Source organism: Terrapene carolina, unplaced genomic scaffold (assembly GCF_002925995.2).
Source record: "Terrapene carolina triunguis isolate 2854851 unplaced genomic scaffold, T_m_triunguis-2.0 Scaffold242, whole genome shotgun sequence".
Lineage (NCBI taxonomy): Eukaryota > Metazoa > Chordata > Testudines > Emydidae > Terrapene > Terrapene triunguis.
Window position 1 is genome coordinate 753,632 of NW_020664593.1, and position 26,297 is coordinate 779,928.

A 26,297-nucleotide genomic window follows, 5' to 3' on the forward strand; every position below is an offset into this window, starting at 1 on the left:
CACTTCTTCAGATGCAAGACTTGCATCTGAAGAAGTGAGGTTCTTACCCACGAAAGCTTATGCTCCCTATACTTCTGTTAGTCTTAAAGGTGCCACAGGACCCTCTGTTACTTTATTTCTTGTTTAATTAGGACTCTGTCTCTCTCCGTCCACTCTTGGAATACTGCTTGCCAAACTATACAAAGACTGGGAATATGCAGAGGACACTCAAAGAAGAAATTAAAGTTACTTACATGTAACTGGAGTTCTTCAAGATGGACTCTGCATATTCCCTGCCCACCTTCCCTTCTTCTACGGAGTCCTCTAGACTCTGCCTTAGCAGTGGAAGGAACTGAGGCAGCAGTTGGCATCTTGCCCCCTTTTATAACCGCACCCTCAGTATGTGCTTGAACGCTGAGGGGAGGAGTAGAAGGGGCATGTGAGTGCTCTAACAGGCACTGCTACCAGAAGGTTCCGCCATCCATGCTTCGGCCATCATTCCAGAGGACATGCTTCCATGCTGATGACACTCGTTAAAAAAATAACGCATTAATTAAATTTGTGACTGAACTCCTTGGGGGAGAATTGTATGTCTCCTGCTCTGTTTTACCCTCATTTACCCTATATTTCATGTTATAGCAGTCTCGAATGATGACCCAGCACATGTTTTTCATTTTAAGAACACTTTCACTGCAGATTTCACAAAACACAAAGAAGGTACCGATGTGAGATTCCTAAAGATAGCTACAGCACTCGACCCAAGGGTTAAGAATCCAACGTGCCTTCCAAAATCTGAGAGGGATGAGGTGTAGAGCATTCTTTCAGAAGTCTTAAAAGAGCAACACTCCAGTGCGGAAACTATAGAACCCAAACCACCAACAAAGAAAATCAACCTTGTGCTGGAGGCATCTGACTCCGATTATGAAAATGAACATGCATCGGTCCGCACTGCTTTGGATTGTTATCAAGTAGAACCCGTCATCAGCCTGGATGCATGTCCTCTGGAATGGTGGATGAAGCATGAAGAGACATATGAATCTTTAGCGCATCTGGCACATAAATATCTTGTGACACCGGCTGCAACAGTGCCATGTGAACGCCTGTTCTCACTTTCAGGTGACATTGTGATCAAGAAGCAGGCAGCATTATCTCCTGCAAATGCAAACAAACTTGTTTGTCTGAGCGATTGGTTGAACAAGAAATAGGACTGAGTGGACTTGTAGGCTCTAAAGTTTTACATTGTTTTATTTTTGAATGCAGTTATTTATTATACATAATTCTACATTTGTAAGTTCAACTTTCATGATAACTACAGTACTTGTATTAGGTGAATTAAAAAATACTATTCCTTTTGTTTTTTACAGTGCAAATATTTGTAATAGAAAATAAATAAAAAGTGAGCGCTGTACACTTTGTATTCCATGTTGTAATTGAAATTAATATATTTGAAAATGTAGAAAACATCCAAAAATATTTAAATAAATGGTATTCTATTATTGTTTAACAGTGTGATTAATTGTGATTAATTTTTTTAATTGCTTGACAGTCCTAGTATTTAACTTTCTCAAGATTCACCTTGCAGAGAGTTATAGATGATAATTTTCTTACTCATAAGGTATTGCACCCAACATGGGTAACTCTATTTTGGATCAAAAAGCCCATCCTGGTTCAGTGATGAAGTGAAGACAGAAATAAGATATGAAAAAGCAATATTTAACAAATGGAAAAAAGGGGACATGAATAGCTATCAATATAAACTAGAAGTTATGAAGTATAGCAAATTGATAAGGGAAGTTAAAGACGTCAGCAGAAAATCCATGCCTGGCAGGGCTAAGAGCAATAAGAAGTTTTTAAAGTATTTTAGGAAAACAAGAAATCCTAGCAATGGTATAGGCCCATTACTAGATGGAAATGGCAGGAGTGTTCAATAAATATTTTTTTGTGTATTTGGAAATAAGCAGGATAGTGTGTTTGTATGCCTTGAGGATGATGAAGTACTTTCCAGTCCATTAATAACTAGAGAGGATGTTAATATCTACTAGGGATAAACGTTTTTAAATCTGAAGGCCTGGATAACTTGCATCCAAGAGCCCTAAAAAAGCTGACTGAGCAGATCTCTCCTCCATTGATACTAATTTTTAATAAGTCTTGGAATACCAGGGAAATTGTGGAAGACTGGAACAGTGCTAATGTTGTGCCAATAATCAAAAAGGGCAAGCTGGATGATCCAGGTACCTATAGGACAGTTGGCCTACATCAATCCCAGGCAGAATAATGGAAAAGCTGGTAGGGGATTCAATTAATAAAGAATAAAAGGATAGGAATATAATTATTTCCATAAATGTAATACACTTAGACTTTTGTAACTGTTTGACTTGCATGACATTCTGACTAAAAATTAGCACTATACACTATCACTAAAGCACCCTCAATTGATTAAGCACTGGCTAACTGACAGATCTTAAAAAGTAGTTCTCAGTGGAGAATCATTAGGGAGCAGTCTCTCTCATTAGTACTCAACCAGCCAACGTGCAATGCACCAGGCCTAGGACCAATCCCTGCAGAACCCACTGGCGGCATAGTGCGTTTACACTTGGGGCATTTGCATCGACAATGAGAGCAGTGCAGTGTGGGTAGCTATCCCACAGTGCAGCTCTCCCCCTTCTGCTGCTAGCTCTTGTGGGAAGGCGAAGGGGATCACAGTGCATCATGGGTCCGGGCTCAATGCCCTGTGATGCACTGCTTTCTGTCCCAGCATTCCGTCTTCAGTTTGTGGCATTTTTCAACGTCCCTTGTTTTCTGCTCGCCCTGCCACATCTATCTGCAGGAATGGATCTTACATTGATCTCCATTGCTCTGCTAGCTATTACTAGAACATCGCAAATGGCAGTGGAGTTATTCTTGAAGTTACGAAGGCAACGGCAGTCACAGTTGCCTAACGTGGTGTCCAACACAGAAAGCAGTAACATTAGATTGCTTTTAGCATTCACGGAGGAGCTGAACACAGTGGAACGTCACTTTTGGACTCGGGAAACTAGGACAGAATGGTGGGATCGCATCATTATGCAGGTCTGGGATGATGAGCAATGGCTGCAGAACTTTTGGATGCGGAAAGCCACCTTCCTAGAACTGAGTGCTGAGCTCACCCCAGTCCTGCGGCACAAGGACACCCAAATAAGAGCTGCCCTCTCGGTGGAGAAGCGCATGGTGATCGCAATGTGGAAGCTGGTGACTCCAGACTACTACCAGTCAGTCGTGAATCAGTTTGGAGTGGGGAAGTCGACCATTTGGGCTGTGTTAACGCAAGTGTGCAAGGCCATTAATCCCATCTGTGACATTATTGACATAAACTGTGACAATATAGATCATTGTTGCAACCAAGGTCCTACAGTTGCACCAAATCTTGTACAAAGGAGGTCAATAAGGTGTCTATGGAAAGGTTGTAATTTGCTGGTTATGATTATGCTGTCTATATGTGAGTATCATTTTTGTTTTTGAAGTTATGAATATTGGCTATGTACTTGTATCTCAATGTGTTTGATGCTAAGTAGCATCAGTGAAGCATTTAGTCAGCTTCTTGAGAAAGGACTATTCTGAGTAAGTGCCCAATCAAGAAAAACTTAACTGACAACAGACTTTGGGAGATGCCAATCCACATCTGAGCTCTCCTGGGAACATTCAAACTAACATGTAAACAATGGCGTCAGCCTGCAAAAAGCTGGATCATTCATGGACATGTGACTTGCCCAGGTGGCTACAAACTCCATCTTGTTGCTGTGATTTTGCACAGGAGAACAAAGGGGTTTCAGCCCCAAGAGAGAGAATATAAAAGGCCCTGGAAGCCTCTCCATTTCATCTTCAGCTGGCTCAAGAGATGGCCTCTCCACCCCAAAGAGATGCCTGAAAGAAATCGGAACAAAGGACAGTGTGAGTGATTGTTGGACCCAGGCCATAAACTACAACATGGGTCTGAAAAGGATTGGTCCCAGACTAGGAAGGAGTCCAGTCTGTGAAAGAAGCTTATTGGAACATCTCTGAGGGTGAGATGTTCCCTTGTTCCTATGTTCTGTTTCCTATGGTATTAGGCTTAGACTTGCGTGTTTTGTTTTATTTTGCTTGGTAACTTCCTTTGTTCTATCTGTTATTACTTGAAACCACTTAAATCCTACTTTTTATACTTAATAAAATCACTTGTGCTTATTAATTAACCCAGAGTAAGTAATTTATACCTGGGGGAGCAAACAGATGTGCATATCTCGCTATCAGTGTTATCGAGGGTGGACAATTTATGAGTTTACCCTGTATAAGCTTTGTACAGAATAAAACGGATTTATTTGGGGTTTAGGCTCCCAAAAAGACTGAATACTGGGTGCTGGGAAAGTCCCTGTTAACTGAGAAGCCCCTGGGCTAAGTGAATCTTAGTTTCTGTGCACTGCAGGGGGGCGTGGCCCAACTTCTTGGTCTGTGCTGTAGCTGACTGGAGTGTCTTATTCAGCAAGACAGGAGTGGAGGGAAGCCTTCTCTGGCAGGGGAGTTTGCTCTCAGTGGTATCCCAGCACATCTAGTGACAGTCTTGAGGGAGTTTCTGTGACCAAACTCATCACAGCATCCTGCTGTGAAAGACCGGGACTCTTGGCAATGTGCGTGACATTGTGGATGTCTTTGCAGACATGGGTATCCCTAACTGCGGAGGGGCGATAGATGGCACACATATTCCAATTCTGCTACTGGACCACCTTGCGACGGAGTACATCATTTGGAAGGGGTACTTCTCCATGGTTTTGCAGGCTCTTGTGGATCATCATGGGCCTTTCACTGACATCAACACGGGGTGGTCCGGAAAAGTGCATGACACACGTATCTTTAAGAACACTAGCCTGTACAGGAAGCTTTCCAGATCAGAAGATCACCATAGGGGATGTCGAAATGCCCATAGTGATCCTGGGAGACCCGGCATACCTCTTAATACCATGGCTGAGTAGGTGCAGGATGACTGCGGAATGTGAGTTTGGCCAATTAAACTGCGCTGGCGATGCCTATATGGCAGATTAGACCTTAATGAGGAAAATAGCTCCATGGTCATAACCACGTGTTGCATGCTGCATAATATTTGTGAAGGGAAGGGCGAAAAGTTTACTCAGGAGTGGACTGCCTAGGCACAACACCTGACTGCTGATTTTGAACAGCCAGATACCAGGGCTAGGGTGGTGCAACATGGGGCAATAAGAATCAGGGATGCCTTGAGGCAACATTTTGAAGATGAAAACCAGTAATGTTCATTGCTATGCTTGGGACTGCAATGGTTAATTACATTTGGTAGGCTAGGAAGCAGTTGTTATTGTTAAGGCCTAGGATTCAATGTAAGGAACTGATAAAAGTGCCTGTTGATTTGCAGGTGCCATCTGCTATCATAACTTGCATGGAAACAAATAAAGAGTGCTTATCATTCAAAGAACTTTGCTTTTATTGCCAAATAAACCACAACACCACATGCACACACATTGACACACACATTCTTGTTCGGGGAGAAGGTACTGGGGGGGCTGACTTTCAGAGCTGAGCATAAGTCCAGCTGTCGTTTGAAAAGCTGTCTGTGGGGGTGGAGTGCAGGGGAAAGCGCGAAGTCCCAGAAATCGGAAAGGAATGCGCGGGTGGAGTTTGGGGAGGGCATGGGAAAGAGTGCTGACTGTGCTGAAGGAGAGGGTGGGCATGCATCTGCTCAGTCTGGAGTGTTACGAGGGACTGCAGCATGTTGGTGTGTCGCTCCAAAACTTTTATCATCCTCTCTGTGGTGTCCCTATTGTACGCATCATTTTCTTTTCTTTCCTGCCTGTCACTTTCCCTTACTGCTTGCGTTCAGTCTTTTCTGCCTCTGACTACTGCAGCACCTCCCGGAACATATCTTCCTTGCTCTGACTCAGGCATTTTCTTATCCAGCGCAGATGCTCTGCTGGTTGTGTGGGGAGGGGAGGCCTTTCAAGGTCATACCTGGAGAGGCACAAGTAACAATAAACAGTAGCATTATTGTTAACAACACACAGAGCATTGAAACATTGCATTAAAATACACCGCTGGTAACATACCTATCACTTCTAGGTGACCCTAGTCAAGCACACATGCTGGCGAACACCCCAAGTCTGGTGAGTGCACCCAGGGTTAGGGGCATTGTTCATTGCAGAAAAAAAATCTGAAAGGGTCACGGGGCACTGATAGGGGGCAACAGTCTAAACTTTCCCACTGTTTTCCACAGGCAGGGCTCATTATGGAAGATATCTCACTCTTGAAGGGAAGCAAGGAAGCAAGGGTGCATCTGTTACACGTTTATGGCTTCCACCCTGGTCCCTATGTTGTTCGCCTGTGTGCAGCTTTGGTCCCTGCCCAAGTAATTGCAGAGTGGCATGGGAAAGTGTCTCTCAATGGGGGAAGGAATAAAAGATGCTCTGCCAAGGAACCTCCAGCAGAAGATTTCCAAGTACCTCCAGGAAAGTTTCCTAGAAATCTCTCTGGAGGATTCCCGTGAAATCTCGGAGTGCATAAACTCCCTGTTCTGCCATACTGCCTAGCTGCGCGGGGAAATGCTCAGCACACAGAAACACAGTCAGCCTTGTACATTTCTCTGCCCTCAACCTGCTTCAGAACTTCACAAAGCAAAACCACTTACCAGGGGTCTCCTCTCTTGCTTCTGGCACACCAGAGAGTGAGTGCCAAGACTGGCTAGACACCTCCAGAGCTGAGAACAGCTCCTGACTGGACGCAGCACTGGGCAACCCTGACATGGGCTCCACATCTTCTTCTGCCTCCACCTCCTCATCCATGACTTCCTCCACTGGCTGCTGACCTGCTGAAGTATCCATGGGGCTCTTGGTGGTGAAGGTGGGATAGCCGCTGAGGGTAGCATCCAACTCCCTATAAAAATGGCAGGTCTGGGGCGCAGCACGGTTTGGCTTCCTTGCCTTCTGGTACGTGTGCCTCAGCTCCTTCACCTTTGCCCTGCACTGCAGCATGTCCCGGTCACAGCCCTTTTTGCGCAAGCTGGCCATAGGTCCTGGAATTCCGACATCTGGAGCGCAGCTGGGACTGGACAGCCTCCTCTTGATACCAGTCAGCTCTGTGTTCTTGGGGAACCAGGGTGCAGTATCCAGCCTGTCTGACTCATGAAGGACACCACCCCCCCAGCCTCTGCTTGAACCAAAACCAATCAGAGGAAAGACTTATGGAAAGCAATAAAAAGGCGGTGGGAGACACACCTAAACCCCTCCTGACAAGGGTGACAGGATTAAGCCAACTTCCCTAGCCTCATATGCTTCAAAGGTGGGACAGGGAGGCATCTCTATTAGCATACAGAATGGAGAACAGATTCCAAGGCAAGAACTGCACTGAACTCCAGGACCAGAAAAGCAGGGAAGCACTGCATCATGGGGGATCTCTGTTCCAGATGTTAATGAACCTATGCCTGCACACACCCAGGTCAGCAGTTATCAGACCAATTCTAGTAATGCATCCTTGATTGATATCCAAAATACTAAAGCTGCCCGATTGCATTATGAGCTCCCTTGAAGGAACACCAATCATAGCCAGGAATGATCAGTTCCTATTGTCTAGCCTAAAGAAAACCCATGAGTCATCAGTTTACCCATAAACAAATCTAGTGTTCTCCCTTGAACCATTGTTGTTTCCCTACAAAAACTCCTACCCATGCTCAAGTAAGTGTTCTAATGTCTAGACCCAAACTCTGCATCAGTTCCACTGGGAGTTAATCTTCTCCTGCCTGATCGTGGTGGGGGCTCTGCCTGTCTCCAGCACTCAGGACCCTGAGCTACGACCATCACCTGGGAACCCCAACCAGTTCAAGGTTCATGGATCTGTGAGACCCCAGCTCTCTCTGTCTCCCTCTCTCTCTCTCTCTTTTCTTTTCTACCTCAGGTATAACTTTTTAACCCTGATTTCTTTGATCAGGTATAGTTTTCTATATCTGACTTTTATAATCTTTAATAATGGAACTGTTTTGTTTGTTTAGGCTCTCCTTGTGTGGTTATCACTATTATTCAATAAAATACTTTTATGGTTAAGCTGGTTGCTTCCCTCCCTCTCTCTCTGAACTTTACTCTTTTGTGTTTTTGGCTTCTCCATTTACTCTGCAGCAATGCTCCTCTTACCTAAGCTAAAGATCCCTGTAGCACCCAAAAATACTGTGGGGTTTGCTCATCAAGTGGGTTACTACCAGAACAATTGTAATGTGAAAGTGGGGATAGGGATGTGCTGAACCTGGGACATACGAGGGTGGCAGCTTGGAAGTGTTGCTCGACCCAGTCCGCTGAGTCCAGGGGCATAAAAGGGTGGCAGCCTGGAAGTGCTGTTCAACCCAGCCTGCTCAAGCTTACTCTATTCCAGTCGGTACCTGTGGCATATAAGGGTGGCAGCTTGGAAATCCTGCTTCACCCAGCCCACTGAGTCCAGGGACATATAAGGGGTCAGCTTGAGAGTGCTGATTGACCCGGTCCACTCAGACTTGCTCTGTTAATATGTGTGTGTGTGTGTTCATCTGATTCTGGGGCTGGAGGAACCCAGCCCTGGGGAACCTAGGTCCTGCAGGATAGCTCCATTGGGAGGGGATTTGCAGAAGGGAAAAGTAGAGCTCCATATGAAAACACAAGTGACACAAGCAGTACATTGATAGAATTACCGAACGCCCCCCCCCCCGAAGAGTAATCCTAATAAATGAGCATACCCCAAAGTAATGAGCAAATCGGGTAACACTCTCCCCAAACACTCATTAGATCTGGTAGCTCCGCACTGCTCCAAGCAGGAGATCATTTGCTGCATGGAGCCGCCATGGCCACTGAGGAGGATGAGATGTGGGCTCTGCACGCCAAGCAAACAGAAAGGAGAATTTCAAAATTCCTGGGGCTTTAAAGGGGGAGGGGCCCTGGAAGGTTGTTTACCTGGCGTCAGGGCAGCAGAGTTGAAACTGCTGACCAGAGTGGTCAGGATGGGCATTGTGCGACACCTTCTGGAGACCAATTATAGCACAAAAATCAAGCATGGTGTCTACACTGGCACTATGGCGCTAAAACTTTTGCGTAAAAAGCCTTATGACTCTCGTCGGGGTGTTTTTACTGCAGCACTGCAACTGAGGAGTTTTGTCACAAAAAATGGCTTTTCAGTGCATACACCTCCACTGTGTAGACAAGCCCTTATACTATCTAGAGACATAACACATATAGATAAGATGTTAAGATTGAAAACATTGCCAGTCTCCTCACTCTCAAACCCTGTCTCACACACATGCGGGTGCACTTGCATGTTGTTGGGCAGACAACTGCTGTCTTTTCAGTAGTTTTGATCTGTTATCACTTAAACTGTGGACGTGGGAGCACTTCAACACCTTTAGCTGGACACAGAAACTTTTAACATTAGATATCCCAGTGTATTGTGATAATAATGCAAATCTTTAGACCCACATAAGAAAAGCCCAGCAGATTACATTATTTTTTGGCAACTGGCAAATTCATAAAAAATCTGGCCAGGCTGGTGAAATGCCAGCCAGATGATAACCCTAATAGGACAGTATCTTCAGGGTGGCACTGGGCCATGGGGCACATACATGCATGAGAGTGTGCCTGCTGTCGCCCTTGGGCCCTTTAAGAATGGGGATTGCCAGATTTTGTAGTTTCCAGACAGGGCACATGATAGTAAAGGGTCCACCGTTGAACAAAAACCCCTGAAGGAAGACCCTCTGTAGGGACCAAGCAGGAGGCCTAAGGCAGTGGCTCTTAACCTTTCCAGACTACTGTACCCCTTTCAGGAGTCTGATTTGTCTTGCATACCCCCAAGTTTCAACTCACTTAAAAACTACTTGCTTACAAAATCAGACATCAAAATACAAAGTGACACGGCGCACTGTTACTGATAAATTGCTGACTTTCTCATTTTTACCATAGAATTATAAAATAAATCAATTGGAATATTAATATTGTACTTACATTTCAGTGTATAGTATATAGAGCAGTACAAACAAGTCACTGTCTGTATGAAATTTTTGTTTGTACTGACTTCCCTGGTGCTTTTTATGTAGCCTGTTGTAAAACTAGGCAAATATCTAGATGAGTTGATGTACTCCCTGGAAGACCTCTGTGTACCTCCAGGGATACGTGTACCCCTGGTTGAGAACCACTGGTCTACGGGATAGCCAGGAATGGCTACCTAAAGGGAGGGGCATATCCACTCCTTTCCTAGCTTGTGGAAAGCAGAACAGGGTTCTGATACTCAATGTTTTGTGTTGTTTTGAGACTTGTAGATTCTGTTTATTAATAAAACCAGCCCTGAGGAAAGGGACTTGGAACGAATCTTGAGAATTTGGGCTTTATTTTGACTACCCTGGCTGGTGAATCTGCTCATTGTCTTAAAAGCCAGTGTTAAATTCCTAGAGGTGACTTGTTCTATTGCCTCATGGTGAAGCCATGGCATTGCCATTTACTTGTGTTTCATACTCTGGTTCCTCATCCTTTTAACCAGTCTACATGTGCAGAACTAATCTGGAGTTTTTGGAGCTCAGGAAAACTGGTATCAATAATATAGCTGTAACCAAAACAAATAAAAGGATTACTACTTTTGTGTATTGCTTTAAAACCATGTGAGAGAATAGATATAGAAATTATGCATCCAAGTTATGTGTCTGTTTAAACAACATTAAATGGCATCTAGAAATGTTTCTATTTCATTGTGACACTGTAATTTATGGGGTTAGATAGGTTAGTGAAAATTGGCAGCCTTTGTATTATGTTGAATTTGACTCCAATTTTGTTGATTTGAAAAGTATTAAGAAGCAAATAGGGCATGAAACACTTCATTTTCCCTTGTTATGATTAGCTGTGCCAAAACATTGAGGCACAGGCCATGATGTCTATGTAGACAGTGTTTATTGAGATAAAATAATTGCTTCCTTGTCTGTAGTTATGGGATACAAATCCTGCTCCTTCATTCCTGCTGATTTTTCTCTCATATTTCTTCTCCTTTTTGAATATGTTTTTTCTTTTAAAAATGAAATGTGACAACAGCAAATTCCTAATTGGCTTTAGGCTCACTAGTGACATCCAGCTCAAATCCAATTTCAGTGGTGGTTTTTGAATGAGAAATAATTTGCAGGAAGGATTATTGTTTAACTTTACAAATTAAAAGGCCCAATCCTCCAAAACGCTGAGTGCTCTCAAATCATATTAAATCAGTGATAGTTGAGGGATCTTATCATTTTATAGGTGAGATCCAGAGAAAGAAAAAAACATATGTGCCTGATTTGATTTTGTGGGAAGCTTTTAAGATGCGCTTTGGTCTTGTCTACACTTGCAACAGCATGTAGGCTACATGTAGCTACATGCTGCAGTGAAAAGCAGGCTGCATACACATTTCTGGTGTGTAGCTGCACTCAGCAGTGAAAGTCTCTGGTAGTAGGGAAGCAGTAGGGATTGCTGACTTTCCCCACTGCCTCCCCACTGCTGCAGCCTTTACCTGCTGCCTTCCCCCTGCCAGAGCCTTATCCGCTGCTGGAACCTTTCCCTGTCACCATCTCCCTCCTTCCAGAGCTTTTTGCCACTATTGGAGCCTTTCACAGCACCCAGGACACTACACTCCTAAAAATAACAGCGTAGACATGGGAAGGACTGCTTGGGCATATAGAGAGCTGCTTAACTATGAAGGTTTTTTTGAACTATCAAGTTGTGAAGCCTATTTTTAAAAGAAATCACTTGTCATCCTAGATATAGGCTAATATCAACTTGCTGTATGTAGCTCTTCTAATAGGCAGTCTAATGTGATGTGATTACTACACACAGTGTCTGAATATTGATGGTATCCTTTCACTGACCAGCTGTTTGTTCTTTCCTTCCCCCTCTCATGCTTCACTTTACATTTGTTGCAACTCAGTGGTGTGGGTCGAAACTGGGGCTGGGCTTCTGCAGGCAGCAGCATCCTGGCTGAATTTGGTACTCTGCACATGGAATTTGTCCACCTCAGCTACCTGACTGGGGACCCTGTCTACTACAACAAGGTTAGTTTTGTGCTGACAGTCGACTGTTATAAGAAGACTCAGAGTTGTGTACTGTGAATCTGATTAGGAATGAGAGAGCCTGATCGATTACAATAATGTTTTTTGGTAACAGACCAATTATTTCATTCTTTGCATTTATATTACCAAAATACACAGCTCTCCAAAGCAGAAAATTATGAAGACAAGATCTTTTTTATTTTTTGTACAGATATTTAGAAATGATGCTCATGACATATGTCTACGTGAGTAGCCGTTAAAAGGAAGTGCCCATCTAGAAAAAGCCCGCAAGAAGCCTGTTTAATTAAATTATGAAAAATTGCTGTTGAAGAAGAAAATCCAGATTTAAACAAATGTTGAAGGTAGATGAAAATTATTTTTGGTGATCCTGACTTTTGCTTTAATTTAGGTCATGCACATTCGGAAGTTACTTCAAAAAATGGACCGTCCTAATGGGCTTTATCCAAATTATTTGAACCCAAGGACTGGGCGCTGGGGTCAGCGTGAGTATTTTTATTATATTTTTTTAGTAATTAAAGTTTATCTTATACACTCAGAATAATGAATAGGAAAAATTACTTTGAATGTAAGAGAGATACTCTAAAATTGAGGAGTATAGAGAATACACAGCATCATTTGTATTTGGAGTGCAAAAGGGTTTCCAAGACTTGAAGATATTTAATGGAATTATCTTTTATTTATTACCTCTCATAGTGATCATTTGTCTGTCTTGATCAAGTCTTACAGTACTTTTCCCCAAAGGCACTTCCCATATGACTTCGTGTCTCTGCCTCACTTACATTGATCAGCAACGTCTTCAGTAATAGTTATCAGGTTGGAAATTGTTTCTTTGATTTTCTTCGACCTCCTCAAAAGTGGGAAGAACTGTTTCACATTTCTGTGAGCCAGCTGGCAAATAGATGTCACAGTTTGTGGGAGTACTAATTAGAGGTAATTATAACTCAACTGTATGCAGGGCCATCCCTAGGGGGTGCGGGGCCCAGGGTGGAAGTGACGAATCCATCACTTCCAGGACTGACCCGTCACTTCTGGGACCAATTGCGCAGGCCTGTGGGGCCCCCCCCAAAGAATGGGGCCAGGAGCGGTTGCCCCGATTCGCCGTACCCTAAGGATGGTTCTGACTGTATGGGATTGGTGGTGGACTATAGGACCTTTCACCTTTAGCTTGCAGGTTGGTAGTGACTAAAATTTTTAGTCATCTGGTTTCTGTTCAGTGGCCTATGTGAAGTGAATTGGTATCAGTCTAGTTTCTAATTTACAGATGTATGCATCATAAAAAACATCCTCACAAACGACACTAAAATTGGACCCCTTGATGGCATGCAAGAAGAGAGCCCAAGCATTGACTAAGTCCTAGAGACATACATGATTCCTTGAATTGATTCTTCCAGGACAGAGTTGAAGCCATTACTGCTGCTATGGTATTGTATTTGTTCTGTGGACAAAGAGAGTTCTTTTGCTCCAAGGCTTGTCAATCTAGTATCTTTCATTTAAAAAAACAACAACAAAAAATCTGACCAACCTCTCTTGTCATTAAAGAATGAATTCTGGTCCCATTTGAAGTCAGTGGCAGATTTCAGTAGGGCCAAGGTTTAGCACTAAATGCCTAGCAGAATTTCCCCAGAGCTTGTAAATGGAGAATTTGCTTCTATTTTTGTGTCCAACATGAGAAGAACCCAAATGCAGTTGTCACTGAGACAGAATATGAAGGGATTTGTCTAAAGTGATAATTAAGATTAAATTCCACTGTAAGTGACTCCAGTACATTTTGAAAGTCAGACTAGATTATCACCCAATAGTCCTTTCTGACCTTGGAATCTACAATATTAATCTAAGAAGTAAAAAATAGTAACTTTTGAAAAAAGGAGCATGATTAGTGGGCTAGTTTGTTTCAGCAAAGATTAGTTGTTTTTTAACCGTATGGCAAAAGCAAAGAGTGGGGAAAATATTACTCAAAGGAAAAAATTACAGTTTTGTTTCAAAATAAAACTTTTCATTCTTGTTTACATTTTGAAGCCTTCTGCTTCTGCTGGTGCTGTTTTGCCAAAAAGTTGCAACATTTGGCACATACGCAGGATTCTGTTTTTTTATTGCTTTTCAAAATTAATATTCCCCAGGGAATGGAAATAATGCTATTAAGAGAGAATAAACATGATGGGCAGTGGATCATTTTTATCTTCACTGCTGAGGAAGTGGGGTGGGGACTCAAAGCACAATGTCTTACGAGTTCTGAGGAAGGACGGACTTGTGAATAAAGCTCACAACAGGGTCCAAGACTTAGGTTCTTAGGATAAAAGGAAATATTACTTTATATAATATGTAATTAACCTGGGTAGCTCACTGCCATCAAGCTATTATTAAACTACTTATGGTTGCTACAGGGCATGCTACTTCCCCTCTCACCCTCTCTACATGCTCACAAAGAACCAATTTTAAAAGCAAGAAAATGCCACGTTAAGGGGGGGTCTTCCTCACACATTCCCACTACATGTCAATTTATTCCACTGTCAGTGAGACACTTCAGCCCATGCTGGAGATGTACTTTCCACTTCCAACTCGCACGCAGTGTACTCCCCACATTCATCTGACTTGCACAGCAATGGAAAACTGTAACTCCAAACCTCAACTACCTTAGAATGGATACATGGAATACCTAGATTTCAGTTTATTGGAGGAGTTACGAAATCTTCTTAGGGGAAATATGAGTTTGAAGCTAAGGTTTTGTATTGCATCATGAGTCAGATGAATATCCTGTTTCTAGAAGTTAACTTATGATTACAGTCCCGAGAGGCTCACCCCATCTCCAGAACCTATCTGACTAACAGTAGCTTTGTCATCATATAGCTCTTTGGGGAGCATCTGAATATGGCTATCAAGGTGACAGCAGTCCTCAGGAGGACGGAGAATTAGTAGAGGAACCCTTAGATGTTCCCCCCTCACCCTCTATTCATTTTCACCAGATGAAGCCATCACTCCAGGATTGACCTCTCCCCCACCCCACAGAGGACTTCAGTTTTTCAGGAGGTCACTTCTTGAGGAGTACAGGAGGAGCTTCTGCAAGATAACTCGCACACCCTCCTTGATATTTTACAGACTCATATCATAGAAGGAGTTGCCCTTTCTATCAGCGAAGCCTTTCTGGAGTCAGCGAAAACCCTCTGGCAGACCCCAGCCTCTATACCTCCTGTGGCCAAGCGAATGAACAGGTGATATCAAGTCCCTCAACAAGATTTTGACTGTTTCTTTAACCAACCTGTTTCTTATTCCTTGGTGGTTACAGCCAGTCTCATCAGTCCTGTCCTAAAGCCACTCCCAAGGATATGAAATTTAAGAGGCTAGATTTATACAGCCAAAATATTTATTCCACCACCTCTCTTCAAATGAGAGCTGCTAATTATCAGGCTCTCTTGTCAAAATATAATTTTATTTTTTTTCTGCAATTTCTAAATTTGCTGACAAGTTGCTAGAAGAATATGAGGATCAGGTTTTGGCTTTGGTTTCTGAGAGACGCCTTACGGCTCAAATATCCCTTCAAGTAGCAGTAGATAATACTGATATGGCCTCAAATTCTATATGCATCGCATTTTCCGCAAGGTGTTCTTCCTGGCTGCATGCTTCTGGTGTTCCAAAGGAGCTGCAGAACACAATAGAAGATTTACCCTGTAAGGAGTCTAAACCGTTCTCTACCAAAACGGACAATGCCATGCAGACACTGAAGGACTCCCATGCAATGTGTCGTTTGCTAGGAGTTTACAAAAAGGAAACGGTTTAAGCCACAATCTTACTCCAGACCCTCTGTCCAACAGAGGTTATAGTATGCTCCCAAGAGAATATCAAGACCTCCTTGAGGTCACCACCTGTCTTTGTTGACGGGAGGCCCTTCTTACCAGCAGGTGCTCAGCACAGTAGGGGAGGGGATATGTTACCCAATTTACCTCCCTCCTTTTTCCCAGCCCACCTTCCCTGTCTCTTTACAGGGACTCTCAAGACTGTATTACTTCAAGTAGTACCGTCTCTTCTGGAATTGGGAGCAATACAAGAAGTTCCTTACCAACATAAAGGGAAAGATTTCTATTCCCAGTACTTCCTGGTCCCACAGAAATTTGGTGGTCTTCGTCCTATTCTAGATCTAAGGATATTGGAACTATTTCATCCAGAAAATCAAATTCAGGATGGTCACCCTTCCTTCCATTATCCCTTCCCCAGAGATTCATATGCTGCTCTCAGTTTACAGGACATATATTTCCATGTGGCAATTCATCCCTGCCACAGGCAGTACCTTCAATTCATAGCAGGCAACAACCATTACCAGTATACCATGCTTCCTTCAGGCTGCCAGCTCCAAGGGTCTTTACCAAATGCATGGCAGTGGCAGCAGCCCACCACCAGCTGGGCATTCAAATATTTCCTTACCTGGATGATTGGGTAGTTTATGGAACATCAAGTGACCAGGTCCAAAACGGCATCCTAATAACCAGACTGCTGTTTTTCCATCTGGGCCTGAAATTAAATTTGGACAAATCACAATTACAATCAATACAGTGCATAATCTTCATAGGAGTGGACCTTGATACCATGACCACCATGGCTTACCTTCCAAAGGAAAGATTTCAATCTATAGCCTTTCTTTCAGAAAGCTTCAAATCCAACCCAATGACATTGGTGCATACCTGCCTGCAGCTATTGGGCCACATGGCCTTGTGCACATATTTAACTTTGCATGCCAGACTTCACCTTCACTGTTTTCAGGCCTATCTCGATTCAGTGTATCGTCCCTTCCAGGAACCCTGTGGACATGCAGATTTGCCTTCTTGTGCGAGTGCTTCAGTTTCTGGATTGGTGGTTAGATACCTGAAATGAGTGTAAAGAAGCTTCCTTTCTGTCACCAGAACTGACTATGAGTCTGGTGACAGATGCATCTTCCAAAGACTGGGGAGGGCCCATCTCAGTCAACTCTAGGCACAAGCCCTTGGTCATCTGAGGATGTTTTGCTCCACATAAATGTGCTGGAGCTCTGAGCTGTTCTTTGAGTCTGTGCAATGTGTATGTTCACCTCAAGAACCAGGTGAAACAAGTTCTTATGGACAATACCCCTGCCATGTTTTATCTAAACAAGCAGGGAGGTGCAAGATTGTCTCAGCTAACCCAAAAAGCTATCCTTCTCTGGAAACTATACATATATCACAATGTCTTCCTGACAGCCTTCCAGAAGTGAGAAACACACTTTCAGATTGCCTCAGAAGGATTTTCTTAGACCAACATGAGTGGTCAATCAGGAAAGACATTCTCCTTCAAATTTTCCACCACTGGGGATACCCAGTAATAGACTTATTAGTGACCAACCTGAACAACCAGTGAACAAGGTTTTGCTCCAGAGTGGGCCACAGCTTAGACTCCATCACAGATGCCTTCCTCTCCTGTGGTCTAGTCATCTTCTGTATGCCTTCCCTCCAATTCCTTTCATTCTGAGGATATTCAGGAAACTGAAAAGAGACAAAGCAACATTAATCCACAGAAGTGTTGGATTATCTGTTGCACCTGAAATCTTCAGGCCTTTCAATTTGTTCTTTGAGAGTCCACCTGGCTCTCATGTCTGCACTACATCTGCTAGTAGATGAGTTTTCCATTTTCTCTCACTCTCTGGTTTTTGAAAGGGCTACTCAATGTTTACCCTCCTGTGTTTGATCATGTAACTGTATAGGATCTCAGTCTAGTCCTCTCCAAACTCATAGGACCCCCCTTCAAACCTACGGCTACAACCTCACTACCTTTGTTGTCTATGAAAACAACATTTCTGGTGGCAATTGCTTCCACAAGGAAGATTTCAGAACTTCACACTCTCTTGACTGATCCTCCTTCCATAGTCTTCCATAAAGACAAGGTTTACCTTAGGCCACACCCTAAGTTTATGCCTAAAGTAGTGTCAGCTTTCCATTTGAACCAAACTAATTCATTTGCCAGTGTTTTCCCCAAAGCCCCATTCTTCTAATGCTGAAGGAAAACTTCATACCTTGGACATTCATAGAGATTTGGAGTTCTACCTAGACCACTCTAGATCCTTCAGGACTTCTCCCAGGCTTTATGTAGCCTGCACTGAGAGAGTTAAAGGGCAATCACTGTCAGCAAATCTCACATTGGATTCTGACTGCATTAAGCTCTGCTACAATCTTGCTAAAGTCTCTCATCCACTGAGAATTATGGCTCACTTCCCCAGGGCTCAGTGCACTTCATCAGCCTTTCTGAGCAATGTTCCAATAACTGATATCTGCAAGGCAGAGATGTGGTCGTCTGTGTATACTTTTCCCATTCATTACACCATCACACAAGTCTCTCAGGATGATGCCAACTCTGGCAAGTTGGTGTTACAGTCTCTGTTGAGATGATCCAGAGTCCCTCCTCCTGTAAGGGAACTGCTGATGTGTCACCTGCAGTGTAACACATACTTGCACAAATCACTCGAAGAAGGAAAAACTGTTACTTAGCTGTACAGTAACTGTTATGCTTCAAAATGTGTTGCGCACATTTTCATCCCATGACCCTCCCACGTTCCCTGCTACTTCAGGTGTGAAGGAATGGAGAGAGAAGCAGCAGACATGCCCCATTATTCTCTTGTCCGAGAGCATTAGGAGAATAGGGGTGTATGAGCTGCTTAGTGGTACTGCTGCCAAAGTCTCTGACTTCAGTGCATTGACGCATATACCCATAAACATGCCAATGCATCTCGAAGGACAGCAACTACTGTATATATAAAAGTAATTATTTTTCCTGAAATCAAGCATCACCCTCAAAGATGTAACACTAGTATTTATGGGGACTGGATGCTCAGGGCATTGCGAGTGAGCCACAGAGTCATTCACCAATAGGTAACGGCTAGAATCCTGCCTACCTCAGCAGGGATTAAAACATGTTCCCGTCTAATGGTCCCTGTGTGACAAGGTTCTAGTTCCAGGTCCCACATCATAAACTCACCACCATGCTTTGTACTAGAGTACAATCTGTTCAGAGCAGGGGAGAGGGAAGAAGTGAGGGCGCTCGGGAGAGGGGGAGAGGGTGGAACTGGGCGGGGAAGACACGGGGGCGGGAAGAGGAGGGGGGAAGAAGTAGGGCAGGGGTGGGGCCTTGGGGGAAGGGGTGGAGTGGGGCGGGGCCTGGTCAGAGCCGGGGGGAAGCACCCCCTGACAAATTGGCGCCGAGTTTCTAATGTTCCGGGCCCCACACCCTCTTAGGGACAGCCCTGATTAGTACCATAGCAAACACAGCATTAAAAATCCTTTTAACTTTTTTATTAAAGAAACAGAAAAGGACAAACAGAGCATCTAAAATGTAAAGTATTTAATATGGCTTTCATTTTAATATTTTTTGTTCCCTTTCCCTGTAGTTGGAAACAGTTTTAGAAGGAAGGAACCCCTTGTTTGACAATATTTTAGATGGTGTTAAAGATAGACTCATAGACTCATAGACTTTAAGGTCAGAAGGGACCATTATGGTCATCTAGTCTGACCCCCCGCATGATGCAGGCCACAAAAGCTGGCCCACCCAATTTCCCTTATCTCAGCTGTTGAAGTCTCCAGATCGTGATTTGAAGACTTCAAGTCGCAGAGAATCCTCCAGCTTGAGACCCCTGCCCTATGCTGCGGAGGAAGGCAAAAAACCTCCAGGGCCTCTGCCAATTTACCCTGGAGGAAAATTCCTTCCCGACCCCAAATATGGCGATCAGTAGAACCCCGAGCATACAGGCAAGATTCTCTAGCCGGACCCACATTTTACCAGCGATGGCACGTTATTGCCTAATTGACTAAAATCACGTTATCCCATCAAACCATTCCCTCCATAAACTTATCTAGCCTAATCTTGAAGCCAGAGAGGTCTTTCGCCCCCACCGTTTCCCTCGGAAGGCTGTTCCAGAATTTCACCCCTCTGACGGTTAGAAACCTTCATCTAATTTCAAGCCTAAACTTCCCCACGGCCAGTTTATATCCATTCATTCTCGTGTCCACATTAGTACTGAGCTGAAATAATTCCTCTCCCTCCCTGGTATTTATCCCTTTGATATATTTAAAGAGAGCAATCATATCCCCCCTCAGCCTTCTTTTGGTTAGGCTAAACAAACCGAGCTCCTCGAGTCTCCTTTCATAGGAAAGGTTTTCCATTCCTCGGATCATCCTAGTGGCCCTTCTCTGTACCCGTTCCAGTTTGAGTTCGTCCTTTTTAAACATGGGAGACCAGAACTGCACACAGTACTCCAAATGAGGTCTCAAAGATCGTAATAACTGTCCTTTTTAGAAAAAGAGCCGAAATTAGTTAAGGTGGAGCTGTTGCTGTCTGCTTCTGTTAAAGTCCTTTTCATCCCAGGTGATGTTTGGGATTCAGCTGGAGCTGAATGGCAGTGTCATCTGGGTCCCTCTCTTTGGCCCTGTCTGGTCAGGACATTTCTCAAGATCAGGATAATGAAGGTTTGGGGTCTCAGGGAACAGTGAGCTAGGCAGCCATGATAGTGAAGCTCACTTCAGTAGGTTTTGTCAGTTCTTTTTGTCTGTTCTTTTTGTATTGTTGTTGTTCTTTCGCACTTTCCTCCCCAAATCTCTTCTTTTAAGGACCCCAAAGGGAGTGATGGGTGGAATAGCCCGTCCCCGCATTATTTTGTCCACCAATTAGACCTAATATCTGATATATCAACTTTGGCTTATTAACTTCTGGCTCCACATCTCCTGTTTTTAACAAGCATAATTTTATCATAGTCCTTGAATCATATCAACTTGGCCTTTTTGTTTAGACTGATTTAGTTATTCTCTCTGCTTTCATATCTTTTCCCATCAGTATTTGTTGTTAGAGGTAATTTTAACATTTTATGACCTTTTACGTACGTTTTACAGGTAAGTTCACAATGTAGGTAAATTTATAGGTCCATTTGTCACAACGGTGACCTTCCTTTTCATTCTTGTAAGTGAGTCCTTTCAGGTTTCTGCTGAAGCATGTTGGCCGGTCACAGCATGAGTGTGAAAAGCTTTCACTGCTTTTGCCTCTTGCAAGATTCAATACCAAAGCCTGTTTTTATGGCAGCTTTCATCAGTGCTAAATTCATTTTAAGAAAAAAATGTAAAAGCTGCTTTGAAAAAAGTGTTTGTTTAATATATCTCATGTAAGCCCTCTCTCTCTTCCTCTCCTTCCCCTTCAAATTACATCTTATAAAATCAGTTACACTTAATTCAGTGACATTCTGTGCACTTGTGCTTTTCAGGTAGTTGATGGCATTTGTGCTAATACAGCATGCTCAAGGTCCATTATTAATGCATATCTTTACATGTACTACCGTTTACATACTGTTGCCAATAGTTAACTGTATATATAGCTGCCTTCAAAGAAAGGGCTACACTTAGGCCTGGTCTATACTACAAAGTTAGGTCAATGTAAGTCACCTTGCATCAACCTATTTATGCATGTGTCTACACTCAAGTTCGTCTCTCAATGACATAAGTGCCCCATTACGACAGTGCAGTAACACCAGCTCCCTGAATGGTGATGAGCCCGGTCAACATAGTGTAGTCGATTCAGTGCGAGTGTAGATATTGCATGACCTGTGTCGACCCTGAAAGTCTTCCACAGCTATCCCGACACTGACCACTCTTGTCACAATTGTGACCTCCACTATCCAGGGGTCACGGAGACCAGAAGCCACCCCTCCCTCCTTTAAAATACTTACATATGTTTGAAGTGCCTTTTCCTGTTTTGCCTAGCTTGGTGAGCACATCTAGCAGGTCTCCCTTGTTGCATGCAACTGCCCCGCCAACCATGCCAGCTACATGCTGCCGATGTATTCCAATCTGGAATAGACAGGGCCGCCCGGGGCGGGGGGCAAGTGGGGCAATTTGCCCCAGGCCCCGCAGGGGCCCCGCGAGCCCTGGCCAAGAATCCCTTTTTAATTTTTACTCACCCGGCGGCGGTCTGGGTCCTTAGCGGCACTTCGGCGGCAGGGGGCCCTTCAGTTGCTCCGGGTCTTCGGCGGCATTTCGGCGGTGGGGGGGCCTTCAGTGCTGCCGAAGACGCGGAGCGAGTGAAGGACCTGCCGCCGCCACCGCAGACTCGGAGCGCTGCCCAGTGAATACAAGCGCCGCAGCGGGTGGCGCCTTTTTTTAGGTCCGCTCCCCCGCTTTGCCCCAGGCCCCCTGAATCCTCTGGGCGGCCCTCGGAACATAAATGGGGCTCTCCAGCAGCAAACACAGACACTGCAGACTCTGGTTCAACAAGCCTGGGCTCACCTCCCAGTCAATGGAAAACTCCATTTTAGCACTACCCTACACCCCTCCAATATTCAATGTGGCATCAAGGCCACATTCGTATCCCTACCACTCCTTTCCAGAGAACAGTAAAAACAATCGTAGCTTCACATACACTGTCCTGTGAGAGCCACGGTTGGTGTATATGTAGCCAAAATGGACTGAAATGGACATGAGTGTTCTTTTCTGCTTGTTAAGTTCTGTTCATTTATTTCAGAAGTTTTTATTGTATTTGTTTTTTAATTGCACAGAGGATTTTTGCACCCATTTTGGTATGCAAAAAAAATCAATTTTGGGGGAAATAATTTGTCTTTATTACTTCACAACATATGCAGCAGGATACCTAGTGCTACTGAAAGCACCCACTACTTGTTATTGTACAAGGTGACAGAACACATAGGATCAGTGACAAACACAGTATACTGATTATACATGTACAGCCAGCACTTCAAAATTAATAGGTGCATTAACAGTGTTATATTCATAGATGTACAACAAGCCCCACACAATTCCTAATAGTCCACAAAACTTCAGGGTCAAGTAGAGCACAGCCCACCACACCACATTACTGTGGCTGACTGATGAAGTGCTATTTCAAGGCCTCTCTCAACCACCTAGCTCCGCACTGAGCTTTTCTAATAGCCCTTGTGTCTGGCTGTTCATACTCAGCAAATAGATGCTATTCCTCTGCCCTCCATCCTGTCAGCAGTTTTCCCCCCTTTGCCTCACAGATGTTATGCAGAACACAGCATGCAGGTATAGCCATTGGGATATTTTTCTCAATGAGATCTAGCCATATGAGTAAAACACTGCCAGCATCCCTTCAGACTACCAAAAGCACATTCAACTGTCATTCTGTGCCTGCTGAGCTGGTTGATGAATCTTTCATTGGTGCTGTTGAGGTGGCCGGTATATGGCTTCATGAGCCAGGAGAGTGAAGGGTAGGCTGGGTCCCCCAGAATCACTATTGGCATTTCAACACTGCCAATGGCAATTTGCCATTCAGGAATGAATATCCCTGCTGGCAGTTTTCTGAACAGTAGCTGTGTTCTTAAAGATGTGAGTGTCATGCACTTTTCCTGACCAGCTAACTTTGAAGTCAGTGAAGCATCCCAAGGGATCCACCATCTCTTGCATAACCATAGAAAAGTAGCCCTTTCTGTTGATGTACTCTGTGGCAAGGTGGTCTAATGCCAAAATAGGGATATGCTGCCATCTATCACTCCACCACAATTCAGGAACCCTATTGTTGCACATCAATCCACTATGTCCTGCACATTACTGAGATCATTATCCTACATAGCAGTAGATGATTAATGACCCTTCAAACTTGCATATCAACATCGCCCATTGTGGATTTCCCAGCACTAAAATGATTTCCCACTGACAGATGAGAATCCAGCATTGCAAGCTTCCACAGTGCAATCACCACTCGCTTCTCCACTGTTAATGCAGCTCTCATTCTGGTGTTACTGAGCTGGAGGGCTGGATCAAGCTTGGCACACAGATCCAAGAATGTGGTCTTTTGCATCCAAAAGTTTTATAGCCACTGCTCATCATCCCAAACCTCTATTACAGAAGCGACACTTCACCATCTGCTGCTCTGTGAACACCACCAACACATTTGAATTGGTTTTTACTATGTCCCTCCGCAATCTGTCCTCCACAAAATCATCATGTCCCCTGACTGCTGCGGTTCTTCCCGCAGCTCTGCAAATATTGGAGTATCGTTGCAACACTCATGACAATGGTGCAGAGCTCTGCAGGCGCCACGCTTCTGTCAGAGATGAAGTGCCTTACAAGTTTATGGGATTTCTAAAAAAGGTGCGAAAATTATGGGACATGGAAGGCACTATGGGATGGAGAAAGTTGCATAATGGGAACTTGATCCCATGCTTCTAGTCACCCCAGTACAACTCGTTTCTGCCCCACCATCTTTAAAAAAGGGAAGGAGAATCCGGAGAACTACAGACCTCAGTCCCTCACCTCTGTCCCTGGAAAAATCATGGAGCAGGTCCACAAAGAATCCATTTTGAAGCACTTGGAGGAGAGGAAGTTGATCAGGAACAGTCAACATGGATTCATCAAGGGCAAGTCATGCCTGACCAACCTGATTGCCTTCTATGATGAGATAACTGGCTCTGTGGATGAGGGGAAAGCAGTGGACGTGTCATTCCTTGACTTTAGCAAAGCTTTTGATACGGTTTCCCACAGTATTCTTGCCAGCAAGTTAAAGAAGTATAGGCTGGACGAATGCACTATATGGTGGATAAAAAGCTGGCTAGATCATCGGGCTCAACGGGTAGTGATAAATGGCTCCATGTCTAGTTGGCAGCCAGTATCAAGCAGAGTGCCCCAGGGGTCAGTCCTGGGGCCAGTTTTGTTCAACATCTTCATTAACGATTTGGATGATGGGATGGATTGCACCCTCAGCAAGTTCGCGGATGACACTAAGCTGGAGGGAGAGGTAGATACACTGGAGAGGAGGGATAGGGTCCAGAGAGACCTAGACAAATTGGAGGATTGGGCCAAAAGAAATCTGATGAGGTTCAACAAGGACAAGTGCAGAGTCCTGAACTTAGGACGGAAGAATCCCATGCACTGCTACAGGCTGGGGACCGACTGGCTAAGCGGCAGTTCTGCAGAAAAGAACCTGGGGATTACAGTGGACGAGAAGCTGGATATGAGTCAGCAGTGTGCCCTATTTGACAGGAAGGCCAACGGTATATTGGGCTGTATTAGTAGGAGCATTGCCAGCAGATCGAGGGAAGTGATTATTCCCCTCTGTTCGGCACTGTTGAGGCCACATCTCGAGTATTGTGTCCAGTTTTGGGCCCCCCACTACAGAAAGGATGTGAACAAATTGGAGAGAGTCCAGTGGTGGGCAATGAAAATGATTAGGGGACTGGGGCACGTGACTTATGAGGAAAGGCTGAGGGAACTGGGCTTATTTAGTCTGCAGAAGAGAAGAATGAGGGGGGAGTGGATAGCAGCCTTCAACTGAAGGGGGGTTCCAAAGAGGATGGAGCTAGGCTGTTCTCAGTGGTGGCAGATGACAGAACAAGAATCAATGGTCTCAAGTTGCAGTGGGGGAGGTCTAGGTTGGATATTAGGAAAATCTGTTTCACTAGGAGGGTGGTGAAGCTCTGGAATGGGTTACCAAGGGTGGTGGTGGAATCTCCATCCTTAGAGGTTTTTAAGGTCCGGCTTGACAAAGCCCTGGCTGGGATGATTTAGTTCAGGGGTCTCAAACATGAGTTATTTCCTGTGGCCGCCAAGCTCCCCTCACCCGCCATCCCCCCTCCCGCCCCAGCGCGCCGCGTCCCAGCTCCTCTGCCTACCTCCAGGCGCTTCCCAGGAGGGAGCGGGGAGGAGCACTTTCCAGGAGGGAGCAGGGAGGAGCACTTTCCAGGAGGGAGCGGGGAGGAGCAGGGAGCCACACGCTCAGGGGAGGAGGCGGAGGAGAGGTGGGGCAGGGGCAGGGGCGGGGATTTGGGGAAGGGGTTGGAATGGGGGAGGGAAGGGATGGAAAGAGGCAGGGAACGGGCAGGGCCTCATGGAAGAGGTGGAGTGGGGGCAGGGCCGGGGGGCAGGGGTGGGGGGGCTTTTGTACCTTTATATGAAAAGGTGTCAGTGATGCAGCCCTCGGGCCAATGTACTAGTCCTCATGTGGCCCTCGTAGTGCTTTGAGTTTGAGATCCCTGATTTAGTTGGTGTTGGTCCTGCTTTGAGCAGTGGGTTGGAGTAGATGACCTCCTGAGGTCTCTTCCAACCCTGATCTTCTATGATTCACCGTGCATTGCCCAAATTTTCCACAACATGAGACTGAGTTGCACACTGGGATATCTACCCATGGTTCACTGAACTGTGCAACAATACAGACATTCCTGGTGAGCATACGCCGTGCCAGTGCAAAGGGTCAAGAATGCATGCGCACGAGTGATATACTCAGGGCAGGTCTACACTACGGGGGGGGGGGGGGC

General features: G+C 44.6%; 1 protein-coding gene across 2 annotated transcripts in view; it reads left to right on the top strand.

Annotated features, from left to right (window-relative positions):
* MAN1A2 (mannosidase alpha class 1A member 2) overlaps positions 1-26,297 on the top strand; it is a 330,855-nt gene that overhangs the window by 219,624 nt on the left and 84,934 nt on the right. For both annotated transcript variants that reach the window (XM_024217756.3, XM_024217757.2), the window contains exons 7-8: positions 11,899-12,022; positions 12,429-12,522. In XM_024217756.3, the coding sequence (XP_024073524.1) occupies positions 11,899-12,022; positions 12,429-12,522 (218 nt within the window). The remainder of the gene's footprint in view (positions 1-11,898; positions 12,023-12,428; positions 12,523-26,297) is intronic.